The sequence below is a fragment of the Nothobranchius furzeri genome, chromosome 9 (genome assembly GCF_043380555.1).
Source record: "Nothobranchius furzeri strain GRZ-AD chromosome 9, NfurGRZ-RIMD1, whole genome shotgun sequence".
NCBI lineage: Eukaryota > Metazoa > Chordata > Actinopteri > Cyprinodontiformes > Nothobranchiidae > Nothobranchius > Nothobranchius furzeri.
This window is the reverse complement of record NC_091749.1, coordinates 24,490,299-24,515,693: the sequence shown is the minus strand read 5'-3', so window position 1 is coordinate 24,515,693 and position 25,395 is coordinate 24,490,299. Positions and strand designations below refer to the sequence as shown.

The following is a 25,395-nucleotide window of genomic DNA, read 5'->3' as shown; positions in this document are numbered from 1 at the left end:
AAATGTTACATGCAGTAAACTTCCCTCCAAAGCTTTGCCTCTATGTAGGACCAGTGGTAGCCATATTGGTTTCAGTCCTGGATCACCAGCATCCAATCATGTGGCAATGATATCATCATTACTTAAAACGAATGTTAACTAGACAAACAAATCATTTACACTAAAATGACCAGTTATCTACCAGCTAATTGTTTGTCGCATTATGACTGTCTGTGATTATCATCCTGCAAAGTGACCATAATTATAGAATAGTTTCTTAACACCAACATCAGCATGGCTACAAGCTCTTCAACACAGGTAATAATGTAAATAACAACACATTTATATGGAAGTGATAACAGCACAGGATACATTTGAAAGAGAGTAATGATAATGCAAGAAATCTGCACAAGCAATATAGTATTGTACAGACAGGAGAATATACATTTAGTTTTGTGTTCTGTGAAGATTTTTACATATTTATCTCTTCCCTGCTCTGATTCAGGAGTTGTGGAGATACGATGTCACTCCATCATGATTGGATGGTTGTGTTGAGGGTCTGCCCTCATGAGGAAATTACTATGCAGTAATTTCTCCAAAAGACTGTGCCAAAAACGCCCTGGAGCGTGAATAAAAAGGCATATTAAAAATCAGCACCAGCAACAACTTCATTTCCCATGATTCCCTGCAGCTGGAAGCAACGTGATGACGTCACCGAAGTGACGCCGAACCCCGGAACCTAAACAAGTTCCCGCCAGCTAAAAGCTACAAATCCCAGCGAAGAACGAAACTTATTCCTCTTTTGTCCCAGTATCAATTGGCGTGAAGTTGATACTGCTGAAGTGGACGGAACACCGAGCTACTGGAAGCAACGGAGAACGCCAATTGAACGACGCCTCGCTGTTCGTTCGTTCAAAGTTTTTCTCTCTCTCTCTTTCTCTTCCGCTTCTCTAATAAGTTCAGAAGAAGCGATCAACCGCGCAATTGCTTCAAAATTCAAAGATGTTTTTTCTCTTCCGTACCAAAACACGCCATCGGATCATTTTAAGAGTAAGCCATTTTGTTTTTGTCATTGTCGAATATCTTAAGTTTTATCCTGTGGCCAGGCTGACAAACTATTAGATATTTCATTTATGATTGATCTTTTGTTTTGTTTATTAATTTTTGTGAAGCGGTTTTGAAGTTGTTTGTTACTGTGCATGAAAACTTACCACATCACTGTTGAAAGTTAAGTTTTACCGTGATTGAACTGCTTTGGAAGTTTAAAGTGAAAGTTGCCCACGCACACGCACACACACGCGCGCGCGCACACACACACACACACACACACACACACACACACACACACACACACACACACATTCTGGTTTTCCGTGTTTGGGGACACACACACACACACATATATTCTGGTTTTCAGTGTTTGGGAGGACACACACATCCCACATACACGGTCGGGTCCTTGCTCCCTCAGACAAAGGGACCAGCCATTTTGTTTCAAAACTACCTCCATCTTGAGTTACATCACCTCAGATTGTCATTTCACATTATGATCTCATTGTTAATCACTTGTTATTCGTTTGATAAAATAAGTTGGTTGATGTTGAGTGGCTAAACACTTTGGGAGAAGCTGAAGTGGGTATATTAGTTAATAAATGCTATTGCCAATTAAGCATTTGTCTCAAGTGTGTTTGTTTGTGTTAATATAAAATTAACTGCAGCTTGTTAAGATTTCACGGAAAGTTTAGACAAGATTGATAAGAGGTGTGGATTCATCTTCCCCTGTTAAAGGGGTGGTGCCCTGAGGACATCCAAGGATTTCCTAATTACGTAATAAAGCGGTAAATATTTCCATATTTACGAATTTATTGATGAATCCAAAAAAGTAAGTAAAGCTTACAAATTATTTGTTGACTAATAATCACAACAGTTGCTTCTATAGCAGCCAACCATCCATCTTCTATCCATCTATTGGTTCATTTAAGTTGCAGTGAGATGGCTTTAAGGGGAAGTATTCCTCTCTGTTTTTCCCCCCCGATACGTTAGTCTGTTTGAGAAGGGTCAGATCATTGGCATCAAGCAGAGAAAACATCTGAGAAGATTGTAGAAACAACTAAAGCTGGGTTAAGAACTGTCCAACGCATAATTAAAAACTGGTCTGATGAGTCCAGGTGGACCCTGTTCCAGAGTGATGGTGCATCAGGGTAAGAAGAGAGGCAGATGAAGTGATGCACCCATCAAGCCTAGTGCCTACTGTACAAGTCGTGGGTGCAGTGCTATGATCTGGGCTTGCTGCAGTTGGTCAGGTCTAGGCTCAGCAAACAGGATGTGCTCAGCTGACTACCTGACTACTTGAATGACCAGGTTATTCCATCTTCCCTGATGACACGGGCATATTCCAAGATGACAATGCCAGGATTCATCAGGCTCAGATAATGACAGGGGTTCAGGGAGCATGAGATATTATTTTCACACATGGATTGGCCACCACAGAGTCCAGACCTTAACGCCACTGAGAATCTTTGGGATGTGCTGGAGAAGGCTTTGTGCAGCGGTCAGACGCTACCATCATCAGTGCAGGTCTTGGTGACTCGTGAATGCAACGCTGGTGATGACATTTTTAATTTTTATTTTTTGGCGGGCAGTGTATATCTGTGTATCGGAAAATATAAATGACCTTTTTTAGTTTTTACAAATCGACCCAAAATGTTATAACATGTTTTACTACACTCATACAATGAAGCTGTTTGGTGATGAAATAAACACTCAAAAGTTTTACTTGAAAGTATTTCAGCACCATCAGAATTAAAAAGCAACCATCATTTGATTAGTTGTCCTTTCATTCATGTTTCAGCAACATTCATGAATGAAAATATGTCATATTTCCCACATAAAGGGAAATGATCTAAGACTGTTTAATTTGGGAAATTAAAATCTTGTTACAATACTGCATAAATAAAGCCTGAATAATTTGTTGCTTTTAAATATTTCAAAATTTTAAAGATATTCCTTCAGGATATTGAATAAAAAGAAGTGATAAAACATGGTAGAAATAAAGACATGCATTAGGATTGATTGTTTGTAGTCTGAGATCTCGATCAGTTTTATGTCGATTAAACTAATAAAAACATTTATGTTCTTGTTTTTTTCCTCCTTCATTGGATTATTGTTGTGAAAGCTGATACATGAAGAAAGACTTTCTCCTTATCAGCGTAGTACGCTGGCTTCTGATTGGTGTTCAGCCCAGAGGGATGTGTCACCTTGGATTATTTACAGTTTGTCACATGACGTCAGTCCCATTATTTAGTCAGTGTTCCACAAACGTGTTTCACACACCTCCACCCTGCAAGCAATGAGCCCCTCCCCCACATAAATACACCTAATTTAGCTCCTTATTCCATTGACAGGAACTTCGACTTCCCATCTTTTTTCCCCTTGCTATAGCTGCTTGTCTCCACAGCGAGCTCTGAATGCAAATGAGGACTCTTTCACCAAATCCTGACTCGAATCAGGCAGAAGCAGCCATGTTGGATGGCAGGATTTGTTGTTTGTGCTGTTGAGCTGGGTTGTGTGCTTCTGTCAGAGCCCTGCAGGAGCGGTGTGCTGCGTGGTCCTGCATGCAGGTTGGCTGATAAACAGTGTCCCCTGTGCTTCACACACTCTTTGATGTGCGTCATCATAAACTAGCATGCATGTGTGTGTGTGTGTGTGTGTGTGTGCGTGTGTGTGTGTGTGTGTGTGTGTGTGTGTGTGAGTGTGTGTGTGTGTGTGTGTGTGTGTGTGTGTGTGTGTGTGTGTGTGTGTGTGTGTGTGTGTGTGTGTGTGTGTGTGTGTGTGTGTGTGTGTGTGTGTGTGTGTGCACGCCATACGAGCATGATGAAAACTCTTTTCAGGTAAATATTTATCCTTAAACAGATTACACTCAGAGGCAAGAAGTCTTACAGTGCAGTTATCCCTGATGAGGTGGATAGGGACACGTTATTAAACTTACAGCGTTTAACCACTAACATAAAATAATTAAGATGATTTTGCAATAAGGGTACAAATGTATGCTATATAGCCCAGTGATTCTCAGCTGATGGGTCAGAGACCCATTGTTAGCGGGTCACGGGCAGAGGTGGCTAGTCTATAGGCACAGCCCCACCATTTTGTTGAATGACCCTTGGACCATTACATTGGAGTAACCCTGCAATAGGGCATGTTGTGATCTGTGGGGGAAACCAGAGTACCCGTAGGAAACCCACGCATGCATGGGAGAACACTCAACTCCACGCAAAAAGAATGCAGCAAGCAACCTTCCTGCGGTGAGGCAACAGTTCTAACCACTGCGCCACCATGCAGCCATCATCGCCAGCCATCAAACTGACTGTTAGTGGGGCTTCCAGTTGTGTTAAAATTCTGAGTGTTCTAGAGTTTAAGTTAAGAAAAGGCTCAGTTGCACTTTATCACATGCTTTTTGCACAAAACACCAACCAACCCAAACCAGTTGAGAATCCCTGAGTCACAGAACAACATTTGAATTTAGAAAGGCTCTTTGATGGCATCTGGAGATGATAACCAATTCTCTTATTTCTGATTTAAACAAGATCAGGCGTGACTTTGAGCTGTAAAAATCATGCTCTTTTTGCCCAAATTCCTTTGAAATTGTTTCCACTTTTTGCCATTTTTCCGGTCAGTTTGAATTTGTGCATCCTGATCAAGAAGCGTTAGCCATCAAGTGACTGTCTGCGTCTTTCCTGCTCCGGATCTTGTAAATACCACCGAGTCAGAGCCAGCAGTCACTTGAGTTGTAATGTTCTGCGAGTAAATGTGAGGCTGCACCAAGCACACACTAAACCCCCGATCCAGCTGGCAATAAAATGAAGCTCTAAGGTGCCTTTGAGGTGCCGAGCACATCAAATACCAAATCATGATGGAATGTGGGTTAACGGCTCCAATATCAGAAAAAAGAAATAAATAACAACTATGGGCCTTATTGCAGCCTCTTTCCTGGAGGAGGAAAATCCTTGGAGTTGCGCTCCTGATCCGCTCAGCCTTGAGCGGTGTTTTCCCGGTCGGCTGCTCACATTATCACAGATGGAGTGGCTTCAGGATGAGACAGCATTTGCGCGCGTGTGTGTGCTCCTCTTTTTCAGCGAGGTGCTTAAGGTAGATTAGATGTATGGCAGTGTAGGTAAAACGGCCATAAAATTCTATCACCAAACACAACCACACTCTTAAGGAAATGCGTTTTGTCTGGGCATTTCTCCAAAACAATACCTTTAAAGTGCGCCACGACAATAACTTAAAGGGAAGAGCTGCGGTGGATCTTCCTCTCTGATGACGTTAAAATGTGTCCAGAACCCCTGCTCCGGTTTCATCAGACGGGAGCTGGTTCTGGTGGGAACGTACGGCTGTTGTGTTTCCGGGGGGGGGGGGGGGGGGGGGGGGGGCACACTACTGGAGGGGTCTTTCTGTAATGAAATCAATACACTTTTTTTTTTACTCCAACAGACTGGAGGATGATGATGATGATGATGATGATGGGACGCTCAACCTTCATCTGAACTTTTTAACTAACTTCTCAGGCTGTCAGATTTAAGGTGCTTGTCTTTTTATTTCTGGGCCGGTTCTGCTGAGTCTGCAGACTCTTCTCCAGGCCCGTTATGCTCCACATTAATAAGGATCCTGTTTTACTGCGCTGGTCCTCTTGTGAGAATCCTCCCAGTTCACCAGGGTATTAGCTTTGTGTGTGTAGTTCCTCTGAAGTTTGAACACCAGGAATAAATGGTCAAATTTATGGTAAAATAAAATGGTCACTTGTTGCTCCGTTGTATCCTGAGAAGAATAATGCAGAATTTATAAGAGACTCTTTAAACTGCTGTCATAGTCAAATCCATTTCCTTGTCAACACCGAAGTCACGATGATTTAACACAGCCACATGCCGGCTTGGGAAGCATTTCTGCAGTGCAGCTCCTTAAAATAAGAGCAGGAACTCGCTAGAAGCTAAAACCCAAACTGAAACACAAAATCTGATTAATTACCCAGGTCAGGTTAAAATGTTCCTCTAGATGACATTTCCTAATAAAGACTTTCTACAGATATGACGTTATTTTATTCAGCAAAGCCAAATGTGGAATTTTTGCTTTATGTGTTTATTTTTTGTTAAGATTTTTAGTTTGCTTCACACTTGGGCACTGGACTCTATCAACTCTTATCGTACTACTACTTCTACTTATACTACTACTATCACTTATAATATTAATAATAATAATAATAATAATAATAATAATAATAATAATAATAGCAGTAGTAGTGGTAGTAGTCGTAGTAATATTTGCAATTTATGCTTCTACAGCATGTTTCAGGGCACCTGAAGCCTTTACAGAGTATCCATCATTCGTTGGCGTCCATCAGCTGCCCTGGGTTAGACCGACCCCTACTTCACACTGGAGGCATCAGCAGTGTGGAACGGTAATGAAATGACTTACCCGCTGCTCTCGCTGCATGCCAGTACACCGCGGCAGAATTTCAGCTGTGGTGCGACTTGCTTGACTCACGTCGTGAACCGTGTGCGATTTCCTGTCTAGGCCTGCGTTAACTGTTGATATTGTCATGTTCTAGAAGTGGCTCGCAGCAAAAATAGAACCTGATCCTGTCTTTAGCGGTGGGGTGTAGCAAGCCACTTCCGGTGTCGGTGCAGGATCTGCTCGGGGTCCTTCGACTGCCGATGACGTCAAAGTAGTTGATTGGCTGAACATGAAGCTTACGGAAGTGACATTATTACGTTATGATTTTGATTGGTCAGAACAAATTTGCGGTCGTAGTCTTAGCGGTTGTAGTCCTGAAGTCCAAAAATCAACACTTTTTGGAGAAAATATGTTTGAATTTCTAAAGGAAATGTAGAATATAAGCAAATGATAAATGGTGACCCTCAAAAGCTCTTGATGTTGATGAAATGGAGCAAAATAAAATATAAGAACTTTATTGAAAGACACCAAGCAATATTTTGTATCAAAGAATGTATTTAGACAACAACTAAGGAAATATACAGACAAACTCCACGTTAATACTAACAGATGTGGCTTCACATATAAGAACGTTGGTTACGTATTGTAACCCCAGATTCTATGAGTCTAGTCGCAGCCCTTAAGCGAGCTGCTATTGGAAGGGTGATCTCAGCATCAGCCAATCACGAAGAGCTTAAATGTACGCCCACCACGTGGGCACCCCTTGTGGGTTATATAAGTGGAACGACCCCACTGCTCGCCTCCGATGGCTCTTATTCCTAACAGAACCAGTGTGGCCAAGTGGCTTAAGGGCTGCGACTAGACTCATAGAATCTGGGGTTACAATATGTAACCAACGTTCTATTTCGTCTAGTCTTAGCCCTTAAGCGAGCTGCTATTGGAATAATGCGCAGCTGGATGGGTTTACACCACACTGGTTAGCTCAACCAATGGACACCCCCAACAAGTCTCCTTTTAGTGAGGGTCGCTCAGCCTCAGCCCAGGGCTTAAAAGGCTGAGGCAGCCAGAGATAAGAGTGGGACCCTCACTAAAAAATATCATCCACAAGAGGATGAAATTCATTCAAGCAGGGCTGATGAGGTGCCATAATGCTTTCACTCAGCCTGCTGAGGTCCAAGCACTGAACGAGTGATGGATTCTGAAGACACATCTCGTAAATAATAACGAGTAAAGGAACAGGGTGAAGCCCATGAAGCAGTCTGACAAATGTCTTCCATTGACACACCACTGTAGGGGCACCATAGAAGAGGAAATCCCTCTGGCTGAGTGAGCCCTGAGTGTCTCAAAGGGATCCCGCCCTGCTGATGTGTAAGCGAGTGAAATGGTGTCACATAGCCAGAGTCAAAGGCACTGGGCCAACAGCGCTTATCCAAGGCAAGACTCCCTGTAGTGCACAAACATGCTTTGTGAGCGCGAATCCCTGAAGTGCGTGACACATATCGTGCGAGCGCGCACACCGGGCAGAGAAGATGGGAAGTCGCCTCCTCATCAGAATTATGGGGAGGAGGAAAAAGTCCAGCCAATGAAATTGACCTGGATTTGAAGGAAGCATTAATGTTTTTGGGAACAAAGGCTGGGTTGGGGCATAAAACAGCAGACCCGCCATCTTCCCAGATCCTGAGGCATGCAGGAGCCACTGAGAGGGCGAGTTAGGTCGCTCACTCTCTTGACTGATGCCAGTGCCAGCAGCAAGGCAGTTGTAGGTGACAGGAATTTGAGTGAGACCTGGTCCAAGCATTCAAATGGGGCTTCAGATAAGCCACGCAGAACCACCGTTAGGTCCCACTGGGGAACTAGCGGGCGGAACACAGGTCTGTTCCTTCTGACACCTTTTAGAAAACGTTTTGTGAGGGGATGATTGAAAACAGACCTATCACCAAAACCCTGGTGACAGGATGAGATAGCTGCAGCATGTTTTAATAGTGCTGAATGCGAGGACCCTGTCCGTCCGTACCTGCAGAAACGAGAGGACATCCGCCAGCTGGCAGGAGAGCGCTTGAACATTCCGCTCTGTGCACCATTTCTGGAAAGCTGCCCATTTAGCAGCATAAGATGTGATGGTAGAAGGCGCCCGCGCACTCTGAATCGTAGTGACCACATCATGCGGCAGCCCAGAAACCCCTAAGTGTGACCGCTCAGCGGCCAGACCCACCGCCGATGGCCTATTTCTGGAGGATGTTTGATTATCCCATCCGCCTGGGGAGGGGCGTCCTCCCTTCGCGGGAGTCTCCACAGGGAGCCGGACAGTAGCGCTTGCAGGTCCGGAAACCATGACGCGGACAGGCATCTGGAAGTCACCAGAATTACCGAGAGCTTCTTCTGAGCGAACTCGGTCCAGGAGACGGGGAATCAGAGGGACTGGTGGAAACGCATAAAGGAGCGTTTGAGGCCAGGGCTGGTGTGAGAAGGCGTCCGCCCCGAGCGAGGGTTGGTCCCGGGGACTCAGGTAAAACCACAGGCGACACTGAGCGTTTTCGCGAGCCGTGAACAGATCCACAGACGGTTCCCCGAACCTTATCCAGATCTGTGATATCAGTGCGGAATGCAGATGCCAGTCGGAGTCGCGGGGACCCCCTCTCGACAGGATGTCTGCCGCTACATTCAGGATCCCCGGAATGTAGGTGGCACAGCAGGTGGACATGTGCCCAACACAGTAAACCTGTGGCTATGCGCAATAGTGGGAGGGATCGAACTCCCCCTTGGCGATTTATGTAGGCTGCCACCACCTGGCTGTCTGTGTGAACTTCGACATGACAGCCATCGAGAAGGGCAGCGAAGTGTCTGAACGCATTCCTCACTGTCATAAGCTCCAACACATTTATGTGCTCGTGCGTGTGGGAGGGCCAGCGATCTGCCGCCGTATGGGACAAGCACGTGCCCCCCACCCCAGACAGTGACGCATCCGTAAACACAGATACGTGTGACGTAGGACTTCCGATGCGGACCCCGTGTGAGAGGATGCAGGGATTCCCCCAGTGAGCGAGGTCCCCGCCCACTGAGGGGGGAACCCTCAACATACGTCTCTTCTGACGTATCGGGTGTACCCGGAGGCGGATGAACCAGCGTTGTAGGTGCCTCGAGTGCAACAACCCTAGCAGCACCGCCGAGTGGGCTGCAGCCATCATGCCCAGAAGTCTCATGACTAACAGGGCTCTCACGGTCTTGCGGGGTTGCACGCGGGAGATCACCGTGGTGAGATCTGCCGCTCTCACCGGCGACATACGTGCTCTCATTAGGGAGGCGTTCAGCTCCACCCCGAGAAACACAATCGACTGGGATGGAAGGATGGAGTTCTTCCCCCAGTTTATAGAAAACCTCATGGTTGACAGATGCTCTGTTAATTTCCTGGTTTGCTCTGACGCCTCGTCCTCGGACCGGGCGCATCGGAGCAGATCGTCCCGGTAAAATAAAACCCTCGTTCCTGCCGTGCGCAGTGGCTGCAGCGCGGTCTCCAGACAGTGGAGAAAGTGCGCTGGGCTAGCGAGTAGCCGAAAGGGAGGCATTCGTGTGCGCGTTCCGACAGCGGACGTGTGCTCGAGGTCACATGAAGATTGGGTTCGCGCCCTTACCACCGTCGCTCGTACCAGAGAACTGGGAGCGACCCATGGAGGGCTGTGCTCGAAAGGGCGAGTGTGAAACAGCTGGAAGAGGCTGATTCACACCGCAGAGTGTGGAGTCCAAGGATGAAGGACGAGTGGGAGCCGGGCCCGTTCACGCGGATGGAGCCGTACAACGTGCGCGCTTTGCGTGTGGTTGGGACAGCGCCATGACATCCCATCCCACCCAACGTTGTGGGGGAAGTGGGATGAGTCGGGCCTGACCGTAGGCTGGGGCCGGTGCGCAAATGGAGCGCACCCTTACAGCAAGCCGTGTAACATGACCGAGAACGACTGTGTGAACATGCAGATGTGCTGCAGTGCTTGGTGCGGGGAACATCATGTGTGAGGGTTCTGCAGAGGACTGTAGGACTGTGCTGTAGATGTGACGTTTTTTGGGTTTTATTTCAAAACCAAAATCATTCACAGAGTTAACATTACAGTCATAAGCACACACATTCCCCCCAACGAGTCGTTTTCGTGGTTGTTTTCGGCGAGGTTCCTGTGACTGAGACTGCCAAGGCTGTGTCTGCTGGCTCATTCGGAACCGTTGGCCGCAAACTCCCTGGTCCTGCCTCAGCGGGAGGCCGGCTCCGCGGGGCGGGCCGTGCAGCTGGGCGCCTGGAGTTTCCGCGCTGTTCGTCCCATCCTCTGGGGGAACGGCCGGAGTGCGAGGCTGACCGAGATTGGACCAGGTCTCGTACTGAAAGTTCAGCCGCCGTCTGAGCCCTCTCGATGACGCTCGTAAGATGGGGACCAAACAGAACGTCTGAGGTGATGGGGCCTTCCAGCAGCTCCCTGTGCAGGTGTTCAGGAATGGAGGGCAGGGCCTTGAGCCACAAGGCCTGCTGGATAAGGGTCTGCCAGGCAGCAATGCGAGCAGAACCGGTGAGTACAGCCACGCACAGATTGAGGATGGCATCAGCAGTTTCAGTAATGATGGTTTCTGACTCGACAGGAGCGTCAAGCTCCTCCACCATTTTGGAAACGCCAAAGGCGAGAAGGCGATGTTATTTCCTGCAGCGCCGGTCTGGAAGGCACACTGGTGTGCGCGATCGGTGAGCCGCCTCAGCAGCTGGTCATGCTTAGAAGCAGGAACTGCTCGCGGTCCAGCGAGGTGGTTCTTGATGCCACACAGCGAAGCCAAGTCCGGCTCCAGTGGGGGAACGGATGGCCAGCCCAGGTCGGAGAAGCCCTCGACCTTGGTAATGGGCACATATGTGGAAATTGGCGCCTTGAGCCTGGCAGGCTCGGAGAAGGCGGCGGACCAGCAGCTCATGGCAGCGGGGAAGCGCGGCCAGACGGGGTCTGGACAGCGCGTCTGTGTCGCCCCGAAAATTCCCGCCAATTCATCTGCCTCAGGCGGAGCCGGTTCTGGAACAGCTAGCCCCTTGCGGGCCGCAGCCGCAGAGATGATAGCGGGAAGCACCTGGAGCAGTGCTCTAACTGCTGGCAGCGAGGCTCGTCGACCTCCATGTTGTACAGGAGGGAAGAAGGGCTATGGCAGCCAGCCTCGTGGTCGACCTCCGTGTTGTACAGGAGGGAAAAAGGGCTATGGCAGCCAGCCTCGTAGTCGACCTCCGTGTTGTACAGGAGGGAAAAAGGGCTATGGCAGCCAGCTTCGTCGTACTCCTCGCTGTCGATGACATCGTCCAGTCGGTAGGAGCCAGCCGGCTCCTGGCCGACGTTGAAGAACTGTAACGCCTTGTCCAGCGAGTTCGTGCCAGCCACCGGAATTTCCCCGTCGGTGGTGGGGGTGAAGTACTCGACCCGGCGGACCTTTTCAGCCATGGGCAGAGCAGTACAAAATGGGCACGAGGCCTGGGGGTCAAGGCCAGGCCAGCGTGGTGAGCCCCGAGACAGACCTTACACTTGGCATGCAAGTCGCCGCTGGAGATGGAGCCCATCTGGCAGGCCGGGCAGGTCCTGGCATCGCTGGACATGGTCGGTGAGTAGATTTTTCTTGTATAATTGCTCTTAAAGGAAGCTCTTAAGCTTGGCGTGAAGAGAAAACGGAGGCGAACAGTGGGGTCGTTCCACTTATATAACCCACAAGGGGTGCCCACGTGGTGGGCGTACATTTAAGCTCTTCATGATTGGCTGATGCTGAGATCACCCTTCCAATAGCAGCTCGCTTAAGGGCTAAGACTAGACGAAATAGAACTGTTCTGTTTTTTGTCAGTCCGATGTTGGTTTAATGCAGTTTCACATTCTTGACAAAACAAAGATAATATGGTGTTTTATTAACAAATTACAATTATAAAGAAAACATTTAGGTGTTAACAAACAAGAATTTATTAACAAAACTGCTGATGTCTTTCCAAAGCATATATGTGAAAGCCGAGTAGATTTGCGGTAATGTGACGTCATCGGCAGTCGAAGGACCCCGAGCCGATCCTGCACCCGAGCAGATCCTGTACCGACACCGGGATGCACCTGAAAATGTCAGCATTGCTGCTGGTTCAAAACACCCTCATAGACTATGATAGATTCTGTTTGAGGCAGTGACTTCCAGTAGGAAGTAGGAGGTCATGTTTGTTGTATTTCTTGTTAAAAACGTCTGACCATGTCACCAAAAACAGTTGCTTTGAAAAATACCCCCAAAAAATGTAATGTGTGTAGAAACATACACAGCCGCTTCCCTCTTACAAAGACAAAGAGAGGTGGCCTCTAACCCTAAATGTGGGTTGAGTCTGAGAAATTTTACCAGATTTTAGGGTCAGCTGATGCTTTGAAGTGAGTTCCCACAGGCAGCAGTCAGAGCATTGTCAGTGTGTGATGGTAATGCAACATGGCTGTTGGGTGCAGCAGGTGTGCACTATTACCGATCCGATAACGTCAGCGACTGGTGTTTCGGTGTTTCAGTGCTCTTAACTCCTCACCTGACTGTTTTAAAATTTAAATGTAGTCAAATACATTTTATTAAACAAAACATAAACCAACTGAATGTCAAAAAATAATAGAATTACACTCAGTGCCTCACTTTCATTCACCATAAAGACAATTCAGAACTGGTAAAGCTGTGCTTGGTCTGAATCTAATTTAGGACAGGCGTGATAATTCCCTTTTGGGAAACTAACTGTGTTTCAAACATCACAGTAGCGACTGGTACCACAAAGCACCACACACACGCACACACACACACGCACACACACACACACACACACACACACACACACACACACACACACACACACACACACACACACACACACACACACGCACACACACGTACACACACACACACACACACACGCACACACACGTACACACACACAACGCCGACGACACACTCACAAACTGATGAAGTACCTTGACAGCCACGAGCATCTTGTCCTTGGTGGGGCTCAGGTTGTAGCATTCAGCCAAGAAGACTTTACCGAACGCCCCCTCCCCCAGCTCCCTCTTCAGGATGATGTCTCTCCTCTTAATGTGCTGGACTACTGAAACCAAGCAGACATACAGAGAATATCCGTTAGCAGGTCCTTGTTTACTTCAGCCATGAACACAGAGTTTAACAAGAAGCATTTTACCACCTAATATACACACAACCCAGGGGTGAAATGGCTTTTTTTTAATCAGAAACTCAAAAAAACAAAAACAAACAAACAAACAAACAAAAAAAAAAACAAGAATGTTTTTGTTCAGATTCCCCCAGAAATAACATCAGATTGTCTCAGAAACAATCAAAGGAGCTGGAACATGGACCTGGAAACTCTTAGGTACACTAAATGCTGCTTCTCATCTACATCAGTGAAAATGTACTGGCAGGAATCGGGGATGTGCGTTGGTAAGAATCTGGTGATACAACAAACTTCACAATACAGATGAGACGACATATTACAACACACACAGTCTGACAATATTTGCAATTTTTCAGAATTTAATTGATAAACTCCATCCAGACGCTTGAAGAGAGTTATTGTGGGTTCTTGTTGTTCTCTCAGAGCGAAGGCATTAAAAACTGCTGCCACCAAGCGGTCGGAGTTTGAATTGCAGATACATGATAGGTTGTAGTGAGGATAAACATTTGTTTTGCAACTCAGGTTGAAATGTTTGAAGTTAAATCTTGACAAATACTTTTTTCCTCTACAAGGCACGAGTTCTTCCTCACAGAAAGCCAAATGGACTGATGGGTCCTTTTGTAAAGATGCACCAGACTGTTCACTTGCTGCTTTTCTGACTGTGAACATTTAAATGTAAACATGTGATGCTGTTCCTGGAAAAGGAAAAGGTCACGGACTGGTCAGTGTGTGTCATGAGAGGAGAAAATGTTTGATTCTACTTTGAAGCCCCTTAAGAGAGAATACTGAGTTTTAGACTTTAAGTGGTTTTAAACAGGGAGACGACCCCAGACCCAGATCTCTAATCTGGATTCTTCAGTTTTAGACTCAAAACCACACGAGGATATCAGTAAAAGGTTTATCTCTTAATTACAAAATTCTACCCGTGGCTGAGCACGGTTGTGAGACTGGTGCATTCCCTGGTCTCCAGACAGATTATTCCCATTGTCATTACTGACTATGTTTGTGGTCCCAGAATGGAAGCTTATTCTTTCTATTGATTACCCTCTAAAACTGGTGGCTCTGCAGCGTAAGAGGCCGAGTAAGTGACAAAGAGGCAGGAAAAGGTAGAAATAGCAGGACAGAATGCAGCTCAGTGTGGAGGAGGCGGGGGGAGCTTTTGAACAGATCTCCTCTTTGTGGCTGGCTCTGAATAAAACATGACCATTTGTAGGTTCACCATGAAAGCTGCGGTGCTCCCATAGATGTGCACATAGAGAACACACAGTGTCCACAGCACATTTAGATAAAAATCACCACGCTATACGAGCCGGGACTCACAGCTTCAGCTGTGCTCTAAATATTGATGAGAGCAGACTGGTTTCACGATTTCAGATTTCACGAGTTAGGGGCAAAGCATCTGGGGCCGGTCGATTAAAAAATAAATCACTACTAAAATAAATGTCAGGCCCAACTCCGGGAATTGATGCCCCCCACCAGCCTAGCAGCTAGTTGTATTTCAGTCCTCAAACTGTGGTGCAGTTCTTTCAGACTGTAACCAAAACTACAATACTTTATCCAAACCGGTGCACACAGGAAAGCATTAAACCATCTTCAGGTGCAGCAGCGCCTCAGAGGCCGGGTAGAATGATTTAAATTAAATAAAACTGTTGAAATATCAAACAAATCAAATTGTGTTTTAAACAGAGGTGTGACCAAGTCACTGCTTTGCAAGTCACAAGTAAGTCACAAATCTTTCCAGTCAAGTCTCAAGTCAAGTCCAAGTCAAAGACAACCAAGTCTCAAGTCAAGTCCAAGTCAAAGACAACCAAGTCCAAGTCGAGTCCAAAGTCGATTATGTGGAAGTCCAAGTCAAGTCCACGTCCTTAACTTTGAATTTCAAGTCATAATCAAGTCATCTGTCCGACTTCAATTTAATGACAATGATAATAAATACATTCCAGAAATAAAACTTCTTAAACTTCATTTATTTGCTCGAACAAGCAAAACGTGCAGCTGAAACCGATCATAAACAAAGTGCTGCTGCAGTTAGCAGTACAAGCTCACACCCAGAACCAAGAATGAGTTATGAGTTTTGTCCATGTCGTGTCACTTTTCTGCTAAAATATCAAATATACTCAAGTCATCATCAAGTCAACAGATGCAAGTTGATTTAAGTCGCAAGTCATTGCCATTCAAGTCCGAGTCAAGTCATAAGTCTTTATATATTTTATCAAGTCAAGTCAGAAGTCATTATGGTAAATGGTAAATGGCCTGTATTTGATATAGCGCCTTCTAGAGTCCTGGAACCCCCCAAGGCGCTTTACAACACAATCAGTCATTCACCCATTCACACACACATTCACACACTGGTGGGGATGAGCTACAATGTAGCCACAGCTGCCCTGGGGCGCACTGACAGAGACGAGGCTGCCGAGCACTGGCGCCACCAGTCCCTCCGACCACCACCAGCAGGCAACGTGGGCTAAGTGTCTTGCCCAAGGACACAACGACAGAGACAGACTGAGCAGGTCTCGAACCTGCGACCTTCCGATTGCGAGGCGAGCACTTAACTCCTGTGCCACCGTCGCCCGATTAAAATAATGACTTGAGTCCAAGTCATGTTACTCGAGTGCACACCTCTGGTTTTAAAACCTCATTTGTCTGAGATTGTAGAGTGCAGTTTGCAGGTCTAAGAAACATGATGAGTACACAGAATCTTTATTTAGTTAACAGAAAAAAAACAACTCACTGAGATTACCACCTATCATCTGTTCACGTCAATGAACTGATGCAATCACATTCCACAAGTATCGTTGAAAAGCACCATTCTATATATTTAGACTGTCCAGAGGCTGTTCCAGGTCAGAGACGTGAGAGAGGACATGGAGTTAGTTGGTGAGAGGGTAGAGGATGCAGGACTAAACGGAGACCCCTGAAGGAAAAAGCCCAAAGAAGAAGAGGTTCCTGGTCAAAGAGACACAGAATGGACTCAGGAGAAAAGCTAGCAGAACAGGAAGTGATAGATGTCACTGACATAAATGAGTCTGGTGTTCGTGAGCCTGAATGGTATTTATGCATAAGGGAAACGAGTGAGAAGCACAACTGAGAAGCAGGGAAGTGTGTGTGTGTGTGTGTGTGTGTGTATGTGTGTGTGTGTGTGTGTGTGTGTGTGTGTGTGTGTGTGTGTGTGTGTGTGTGTGTGTGAACCCAGACAGTTTGGTTTGCTAATGGAGTGGCTCTACGTTCAGCCTGATTGGCTCTGCGAACGTACATCACAACTTTCACGATTTCTTCGTGCTCCAAGCCAAACAATTAAAACAAGCAAGGTTTCTGAACGCAGCATTAGCATTGCCACTGTCAGTGTGTGAGCCCCTGAAGGCAACAGGTGAGTTTCACCAGAACTCCAGGGTCAAGTATGGGACGGGGAAATTCATTAGGAGATAGGATGTCCCAGTCCTCTCAGCTGTTGTGTCTCCACACAAATTCAGCTCTTTCAGAACTTTGCACAGATGTCAGCATATCGGGACTAATTTGGCAGTGAGTGATGTCACTGATCAGCGTCAAAAAGCGTCCACAGTAACAATAATGACAGTAAAAGCTTTTTTTTTATGTTGAGATATGTCATCCATTCAGAGGATGGCAGCAGCTGTGTGGTGTACAATATTTAAGTGACATTTTTTACAGTGCTCTCTGAGACAACACTGCTCCATCAATGAAGTCTGTGGGGGAATTTCCCCTTTTTTTAGTGTCTGGAGTTTAGTACCAGCCGTGAGGGAGTTCCGCCACGTTCTCCGGTGTCGGGAGTTCGATTCTAAATGTGATTGGTGCTTATTTTCCTTTGCATTTATTCTGCTTCACCAGCAACTCTTCTAACTTTACTGGTGGTTTAGGAGAACATCTGCTGATGTCATTACCTACTGAGTTACAACCAATCAGCGTGGGTAAACCAAAGGTGCTCAGCTACTCCACTGGGCCAATTAGAGTACCTACCACTGAGCAGGAACTCAGAAGGTTCCTGAAAACAGTCCGGAAAACGGCCGTGCGGGCCGGCGCGGTCAGGTGGAGGTTCCTGTAAATCTACCCTGAAGGTCCAGTAGTGGAAACACAGCTAACATGTCTGAAGCGATACAATACGTCAATCTGCATATTCATACTTCTCTCTACAGAACAGAGGAGCGCTCCAGTTATATAAAAATCACCAGAATCTTTGTGCCTTTATTTTTTCCACAATGTTAAAATTTGAACATCTGTTTCTACGCTGATTTCCAATGCACCTGCATATGTTTTCTCTGTATTTTACCGCTTTATTCCATTTATTGGAGCTCCGCATAATCCCATATGCTCAGATGTGGTGCATTAATCAGTTTTGGCTGCCCGTATTTAAATCACCAGGCCTGATTCATCCATGGTAGACAAATAAACATGCAGGAATTTTATCCATCCCCCATCTGTGCATTCTGGGCTTCCATTAAATCAAACTTGTTGGTCATGTGCCTGCGATGGACAGTATGTCACCGAGCAGTTAACTGCACACAAGGCCATACAGAGTCAGCCTTTAATGTAGCGGTAACAGAAACACTGATTTGTCTGTACTTAGAGCACATCAGGTGATGCATCTGTTCCCCTGGGACCGTTTGATCCTCGCTATGATAATTAGTTTTCTTGTCTGCACTTTCCAAATGACTGTTGGTTAAGCCCTGCCTCCCGTAGTGGCTGTTCATATAGTTGTTAAGCTCCTGGTTTAGAATGATAAGCTCCAAACCCAGATGTGTGGTTTTAGACTCCTTCTGAAGTGTATAGTTACAGGTTCACCCAGCCGTACTAAACCAGTGGCTGAATAATTTAAAGAGTGCATCTTATTTGTATTTACAGCTCCTAATGGTAATTACTGTGTTCATGGTACTACAGTATCATACAGAAATTTGTTTTTTTAATCATAAATAACAAATAAAATTAAATTAAAAAAATATTTCATAACACATTTGATCACTTTTGGACTAAATCACAGTTTTTTCTTATTTTAGTATGCATTAACGGTTATTTTCTCTTCAAGGTCAAGTTCAAGAAGGCCCATACTTAGACTATTTCCAGAAGTGGGAACCAACTGGTAATTGCTGAAAAACTAGTTCATGCATTTATTACATCAATGCTGGAATACTGTTATTCATTACTCTCAGGAAGTCCACAGAATGTAGTTAAAAGTCTTGAGCTTGTCCAAAATGCTGCAGCTAGAGTTCTGATGAGAATTAAAAAGAGAGATCGTATCTCTCCTGTCTTAGCTTCTCTACATTGGCTACCTGTTAAATTCAGAATAGATTTTAAGATCCTCCTTCTCACATATAAAGCTCTTAATACTCAAGGTCCATCATACATCAGTGATCTGATTGTTCCATATGTTCCTAACCGAGCACTTCGCTCTCAGACTGCAGGTTTACTGGTGGTTCCCAGAATATCTAAAAATAGGATGGGAGGCAGATCTTTTAGTTATCAGGCTCCTCTCCTGTGGAACCAGCTCCCAGCTTTAGTCCGTGAGGCAGGCACTTTGTCTACTTTTAAGAATAGGCTTAAACATTTTTATTTGATAGGGCCTATGGTTAAAATCTGATGTTAGCCTAAATCAGGACAAGTGGGGGAGTAGAGGGAGGTGGAGTGTACAGTCGGTAAAGACGACTCTCCCTTGCCCTGCCTCAAACATGCCTACATCTAAATAGGATAGATTATCCAGAGTTAACTCTGTAGTTATGCTGCTATAGGCTTAGACTGCTGGACTGACCACTTTCCACACTCGACTACTTTCTTCTCCAATCTACTCTTTAACTGTACTATTTCCTGCTATTTCAGTTGTTAACTTTATTTTTTCTCGAAGTGTTTTTCTCCCCAGAGGAAGCTACAATGATGTTCTGCTGTGCTGTGGTGGCCTCATGGAAGGGGCCATCAGCTTGAACACTGTTGCTAACCACTTAAACATTCTCCTTCTCCCGATAATAACACTTTACTTTCCTTGACATTGAATGTGCTACTACTAGTTTACCCGTTTAATTATAGATTCACTAGGATAAATACAATAAAGTTTATCTCTCACCAAATAGAACGTTTACTAAGAAATCACAATGTAACCATAGAAACACCACTTGGTATATATGTTGTGTGTGTGGATGTTTGTGTGTGGGTGGCTGCTTATACTGAGCCAGGATCCTCTGGAGGTTTCTTCCTGTTAAAAGGGAGTTTTCCTCTCCACTGTCGCTGCATGCTTGCTTAGTATGAGGATTGCTGTAAAGTCACTGACACTAGTCAGTGACTTGATGCAATTTGCTGGGTTCCTTATATAGGAAACTTTTTACTGATTGGCTTAATAAACTGAACTGTATTGGAATGTTTACTGTGTGAAGTGCCTTAAGACGACTCTTGTAGAAGAAAAAAAGTTCAGAGAGCCAAAATGGCCAAACATCTATTAACGCTGCGAGGCTCAGGCTGAGGCCTTTCCCCAGAGCTAGCTCCCATCACTAGCTGTAGCTCTGATGCTCATTAATTATTCAGAATTATAAGCATTAAATTCCACTCATACAGAAGAGTTACAAATAAATCCATCCCCTCAGAGTTGTCATGAATGTAAACTAGATCTAATAAACCTAAAATGTTTCTTCTGTAGAAGGCGCTACATCAAATACAGGTCATTTTTAGATGTGAACAAAATAATTAAATGCAGAGAAATTCTCATGTTGTTTTTGTATCTTTCCAGCACTTTTAAATCTATACCTACTATTTCTTAGTCTAAAAGTCTCAAGTCTCAAGTCTCTACGTTTCGTTTGCGGCTGCAAACTTCATCAGGCTGACGTCAGCCTGATGAAGTTTGCAGCCGCAAACGAAACGTAGCGGGAAAACAGGTAAACAGAACTGCTCTGTGTTTTAAAAAAGAACTACAGCATGGAATTCAGTAACCCATCATTGATTTTTCCACTCCTTCTTCCAGCTGAGCAGCTTCACCAGAACATGTAGCATTATTTCTTCCCTGTTCAGCTCAGTGGCGGTGCCAGGGGGGCGCTAGGGGGTGCTATAGCTACCCCTGGATTAGTCATTGTACCCCCATAGCACCCCCAAGTAAATATTAGATTCTTTTTCTTTTTCACAATTAAATTTTAATTTAACGTGTGGATGTGATAATATTTAACATGCAAAACAAAAATATTCAGTAAATTATCATATAGATGTAAAAACTTAAACCAAAACAGGAAATTGATGTTGACCTTTGACCTCATTTTCCACCTGTGAACGAGTGAAAGGTAGAGCTAGTGGTAAAATGGATCGGTTTTGTTGCCCACATTTCCACGGGTTCAGTCAGAAACGAATGAATCTTTGGAAGTGATCTCAGACCCACAAAAACCTACGGATCTGGATGAAGAGAGTCAACCCTCAACCGCCGCAGCAGCCGAGGGTTTTGCCGCTGGAAATGCTAACACTAACGTTAGCTAACCTTGCAACACTATAGATGGTTTTCTGTGTGGCTGTATGTGTTTATGATTTCATGGAAAAGTCAGTGATTGTTCATATGTTAATGATGTATATTAATGATTGTTTCAGGTGTTGTTGAGGTTTTGTGCGCGCATGTGTATCTGCAAGTGTTGAAGGTGTTTTAGAGAACAATAGGTACGCATGACCACTTCCTTCATAGCATCCTCAATAAAAAGACTAGCTCCTTCATAGCATCTGCAGAAAAACATTTCTGGAGCCGCCACTGGGGCAGCTCCTTTTTAATGACTAATGTCAGTGACACCAGCACTCCCTGGTCAAAGGAGAGCCTGACTCCTGCTTCAAGAACTCCTGTCTCTACTTGCACTCTTCTCAATTAGTGGCCTGGGAAAGCTGAAGTTGTGCTTGTAAGGTGTTGGCACATGTGCAGTGTCTTAATTCTGTTTTGTTGCTCAGACAAAGGCTGTGCATTCAATAAAACAGAAAACACAGTAGACATCCTCTTTGACTCAATCATGGGAGAAAATTTCTGCTGTTGTTCTTCAATTTACATGTTTTTGTTCACTGTGACGCATAAAAAAAGATTCATTTACTGAGCATTGCAGCAGCCTGGGAAATACTGTGTAACCGGAATCTTCACATATCCATCCATCAGATACAACACTTCTGAGATTTAGGCTGCTGGAAACAGAACCAAACAATTTACAAAAAAAAATTAGATTCAAAGGGTATCTGGCTTTGGGAAAATGTTCCAACTGCGAGCTTAGGAGTAGACATAGAGCAGATGTTGGACATAAACATTAAAGGTTTCCACATTGCAAGATTGGCATAATTAACCAAACTCAATTAGAATGTCTACTTTGGGAAGTGCCTTGAGATGACTCGTCATGATTTGGTGTTAAATAAATAAAATTAATTGAGTTGAATGTTAATGCGGTGTGGTGATTTGAACATTTAGATGCATTTCAGCTACACTACTAGGACCACAACACTAGGATTATAACTCTAGTACTGTGATACCAGGACCATGATACCTGGACCATAATATAAAGACTATGATACTGTAGGGTTTGGGGAATTGAGTGCTTTAAGAGCTCAATATATATATGCCCTTATCAGCTGGCAATATAGTGGTGGTGTGGTCTTTGCTCAGTGAAGCGACTGCCTTCTTTTCTTGTAACGTGAGGTTAGGCGGAGGGACTTTGGCATAAGGGAAGGTGCACCATGGTCCTAAACACAACGTATTACCACGCAAAGATCACTACTCTCCTCAGTGACAACAACACCTACGAAGCCTTAAAGCGAGACCCCACAAGCAGCTACAAAAAGAAAGTTATAGCTTCCCTTCAAGGCCTTGAAAGGGACAAAACCATCAACCGCCTGACATATCACCGCCTTTATCCAGGAGATGCCATACCCTGCATCTACGGACTTCCCAAGATCCACAAGGAAGGTATCCCTCTCAGACCCATTGTCAGTAGCATAAATTTAGTCACCTACAACATCGCGAAACACCTTGCTACCATCCTTAAACCTCTCGTGGGGAACACCCCACACCACATCAAGAACTCCACCGACTTCACTAACAAGGTCCAGAAACTTACCCTGGATCCAGATGAAACCATGGTGTCCTTTGACCTAGTCTCCCTCTTCACTTGCATACCCACTACGGAGGCAGTGGAGACTGTCAGAAAACGACTACAAGAAGACAGCACCTTGGAGGACAGGACCAACTTCACACCCGATCAGATTTGCACACTGTTAGAGCTCTGCCTCACCACTACATATTTCAAATACAACGAAGGTTTCTACAGACAAAAACATGGCTGCGCCATGGGCTCCCCTGTGTCACCTATTGTAGCCAACCTCTACATGGAGGAAGTGGAAAGAAAGGCTCTTGGCTCTTTTAAAGGGAGAGCACCCAGCCACTGGTACAGATATGTGGATGACACCTGGGTCAAAATCAAAACACAAGAAGTGGAATCCTTCACTACGCACATCAACGCTGTGGACAAAAACATCAAGTTCACCAGGGAAAACATAAAGGACAACTGCTTGCCTTTACTGGACTGCGCTGTGCACTTTTAAGAAAATGGCAGCCTCAACATTGAAGAGTACTGGAAGCCCACACACGGACCAGTACATCCTCTTCGACTCACATCACCCTCTGGAACACAAACTTGGAGTATTCAAGACCTTACACCACCGGGCAGAACATGTTCCCTCTAAGCCGGAAGGGAAAAAGAAGGAACACAGACATATAAAGGAATCACTTAAAACATGTGGCTATCCTAATTGGGTGTTTATAAAGTCAGCAAAGATGCACAGAAAAGAAGACCAGACACCAGCGAGGGAGGATAAGAAAGACAGACACAACAACCTTGTCATCCACAATGTAGCCGGTGTATCAGAGAAACTCAGGAGGGTTTTCTCCAAACACAACATGCCAGTGTACTTCAGGCCCAGCAACACACTCAAACAGAAACTGGTTCACCCGAAAGACTAAACTCCTAAACACAAACTGAACAATGTGGTGTATGCTGTACGGTGCAGCGAGGAATGCCCAGACCTCTACATCGGAGAAACCAAACAGCCACTTCACAAGCGCATGGCACAACATAGAAGAGCCACCTCCACGGGACAGGACTCATCAGTTCATTTGCATCTAAAGGACAAAGGTCACTCTTTCGAGGATGCCAACGTTCACATTTTGGACAGAGAGGACAGATGGTTTGAAAGAGGAGAAAATGAAGCCATTTATGTCCTCTGTGAGCAACCATCTTTGAACAGAGGCGGTGGTTTACGACACCAACTGTCTGCCATCTATAATCCAGTTTTGACATCCCTTCCCAGATTTCTCAACGCCCACGCATATCCTGGGCCATCTGACCTCAGGAATTCACATGATAGGGTGGGGCCAGGCTTCACAATGAGCTCACCTGAAACTCTGGCTGAATAGGACCCACACCCACCCTCACACCTTTGCTCATGTGTTTATGTAGAAGATCATTTTGTTCCCTCTTCGGGGGGAAACTCCCACTGGGTTTGAATCTGGGACTCTCCACCATTTGACCTTAGAACTGAAGAAGCCTCTCGGATGAGAGGTGAAACATCTTCAAGCAACTCAAAGAAGTCCAGACGCTTTTCTTTCAAAGCTCCTTAGACAGCATGGGATAAACTTCTACTGTTATGCTGACGATACTCAGTTATATTTATCCATTAACCCTGATGAACCTAATCGGTTAGGTAGATTACAAGCTTGTCTTGAGGACATAAAAAATTGGATGACTCAAAAATTTTTGCTTTTAAATCAAGACAAGACTGAAGTTCTCATCTTTGGACCAAAAATCCAGAAAAGGAAATTGCTTAGTCAATCACCTGAGCTGAATGGCATTACATTAATCACCGAGAACAAAGTAATGAACTTTGGTGTTATCTTCGACCAGGACATGTCACTCAAATCCCAAGTTAAACAGGTTTGTAGGATTTCCTTTTTCCACCTCCGGATTATTGCTAAGATTAGATGCATCCTTTCCAGGAGTGATGCTGAAAAACTAGTTAATGCATTTATTACATCAATACTGGATTACTGTAATTCTTTACTCTCAGGAAGTCCACAGAATGTAGTTAACAGTCTTGAGCTTTCCTACGTTGGCTCCCTGTTAAATTCAGAATAAATTTTAAGATCCTCCTTCTCACATATTAAGCTCTTAATAATCAAGCTCCATCATACATCAGTGATCTGATTGTTCCATATGTTCCTAACCGAGCACTTCGCTCTCAGACTACAGGTTTACTGGTGGTTCCCAGAATATCTAAAATTAGGAGGGGAGGCAGATCTTTTAGTTATCAGGCTCCTCTCCTGTGGAACCAGCTCCCATCTTTAGTCCGTGAGGCAGACACCTTGTCTATTTTTAAGACTAGGCTTAAACATTTTTATTTGATAGGGCCTATGGTTAAAATCTGATGTTAGCCTAGATCTGGACAAGTGGGGGAGTAGAGGGAGGTAGAGTGTACAGTCGGTAAAGACGGCTCTCCCTTGCCCTGCCTCCAACATGCCACCATCTAAAAAGGCTAGGTTATCCAGAGTTATCTCTGTAGTTATGCTGCTATAGGCTTAGACTGCTGGAGGATACACTGACCACTTTTCACACTCTACTACTTGATTCTACAATCTGCTTTTTAACTGTATTATTTTCTGCAATTTCAGCTGTTAACTTTAGTTTTTCTCTAAGTGTTTTTCTCCCCAGAAGAAGCTACAATGATGTGCTGCTGAGCTGTGGTGGCCTCATGGAGGGGGCCATCGTCTAGCACACTGCTGCTAACCACTTAAACATTCT

At 45.0% G+C, this 25,395-nt stretch overlaps 1 protein-coding gene across 4 annotated transcripts in view; it reads right to left on the bottom strand.

The window, feature by feature from the left end:
* ntrk3b (neurotrophic tyrosine kinase, receptor, type 3b) overlaps positions 1 to 25,395 on the bottom strand; it is a 368,425-nt gene that overhangs the window by 54,161 nt on the left and 288,869 nt on the right. For 3 of the 4 annotated variants that reach the window (XM_070554717.1, XM_070554719.1, XM_070554720.1), the window contains one exon: positions 13,395 to 13,525. In XM_070554717.1, coding sequence (XP_070410818.1) covers positions 13,395 to 13,525 — 131 coding nt within the window. The remainder of the gene's footprint in view (positions 1 to 13,394; positions 13,526 to 25,395) is intronic. The other variant, XM_070554718.1, reaches the window with a different exon arrangement.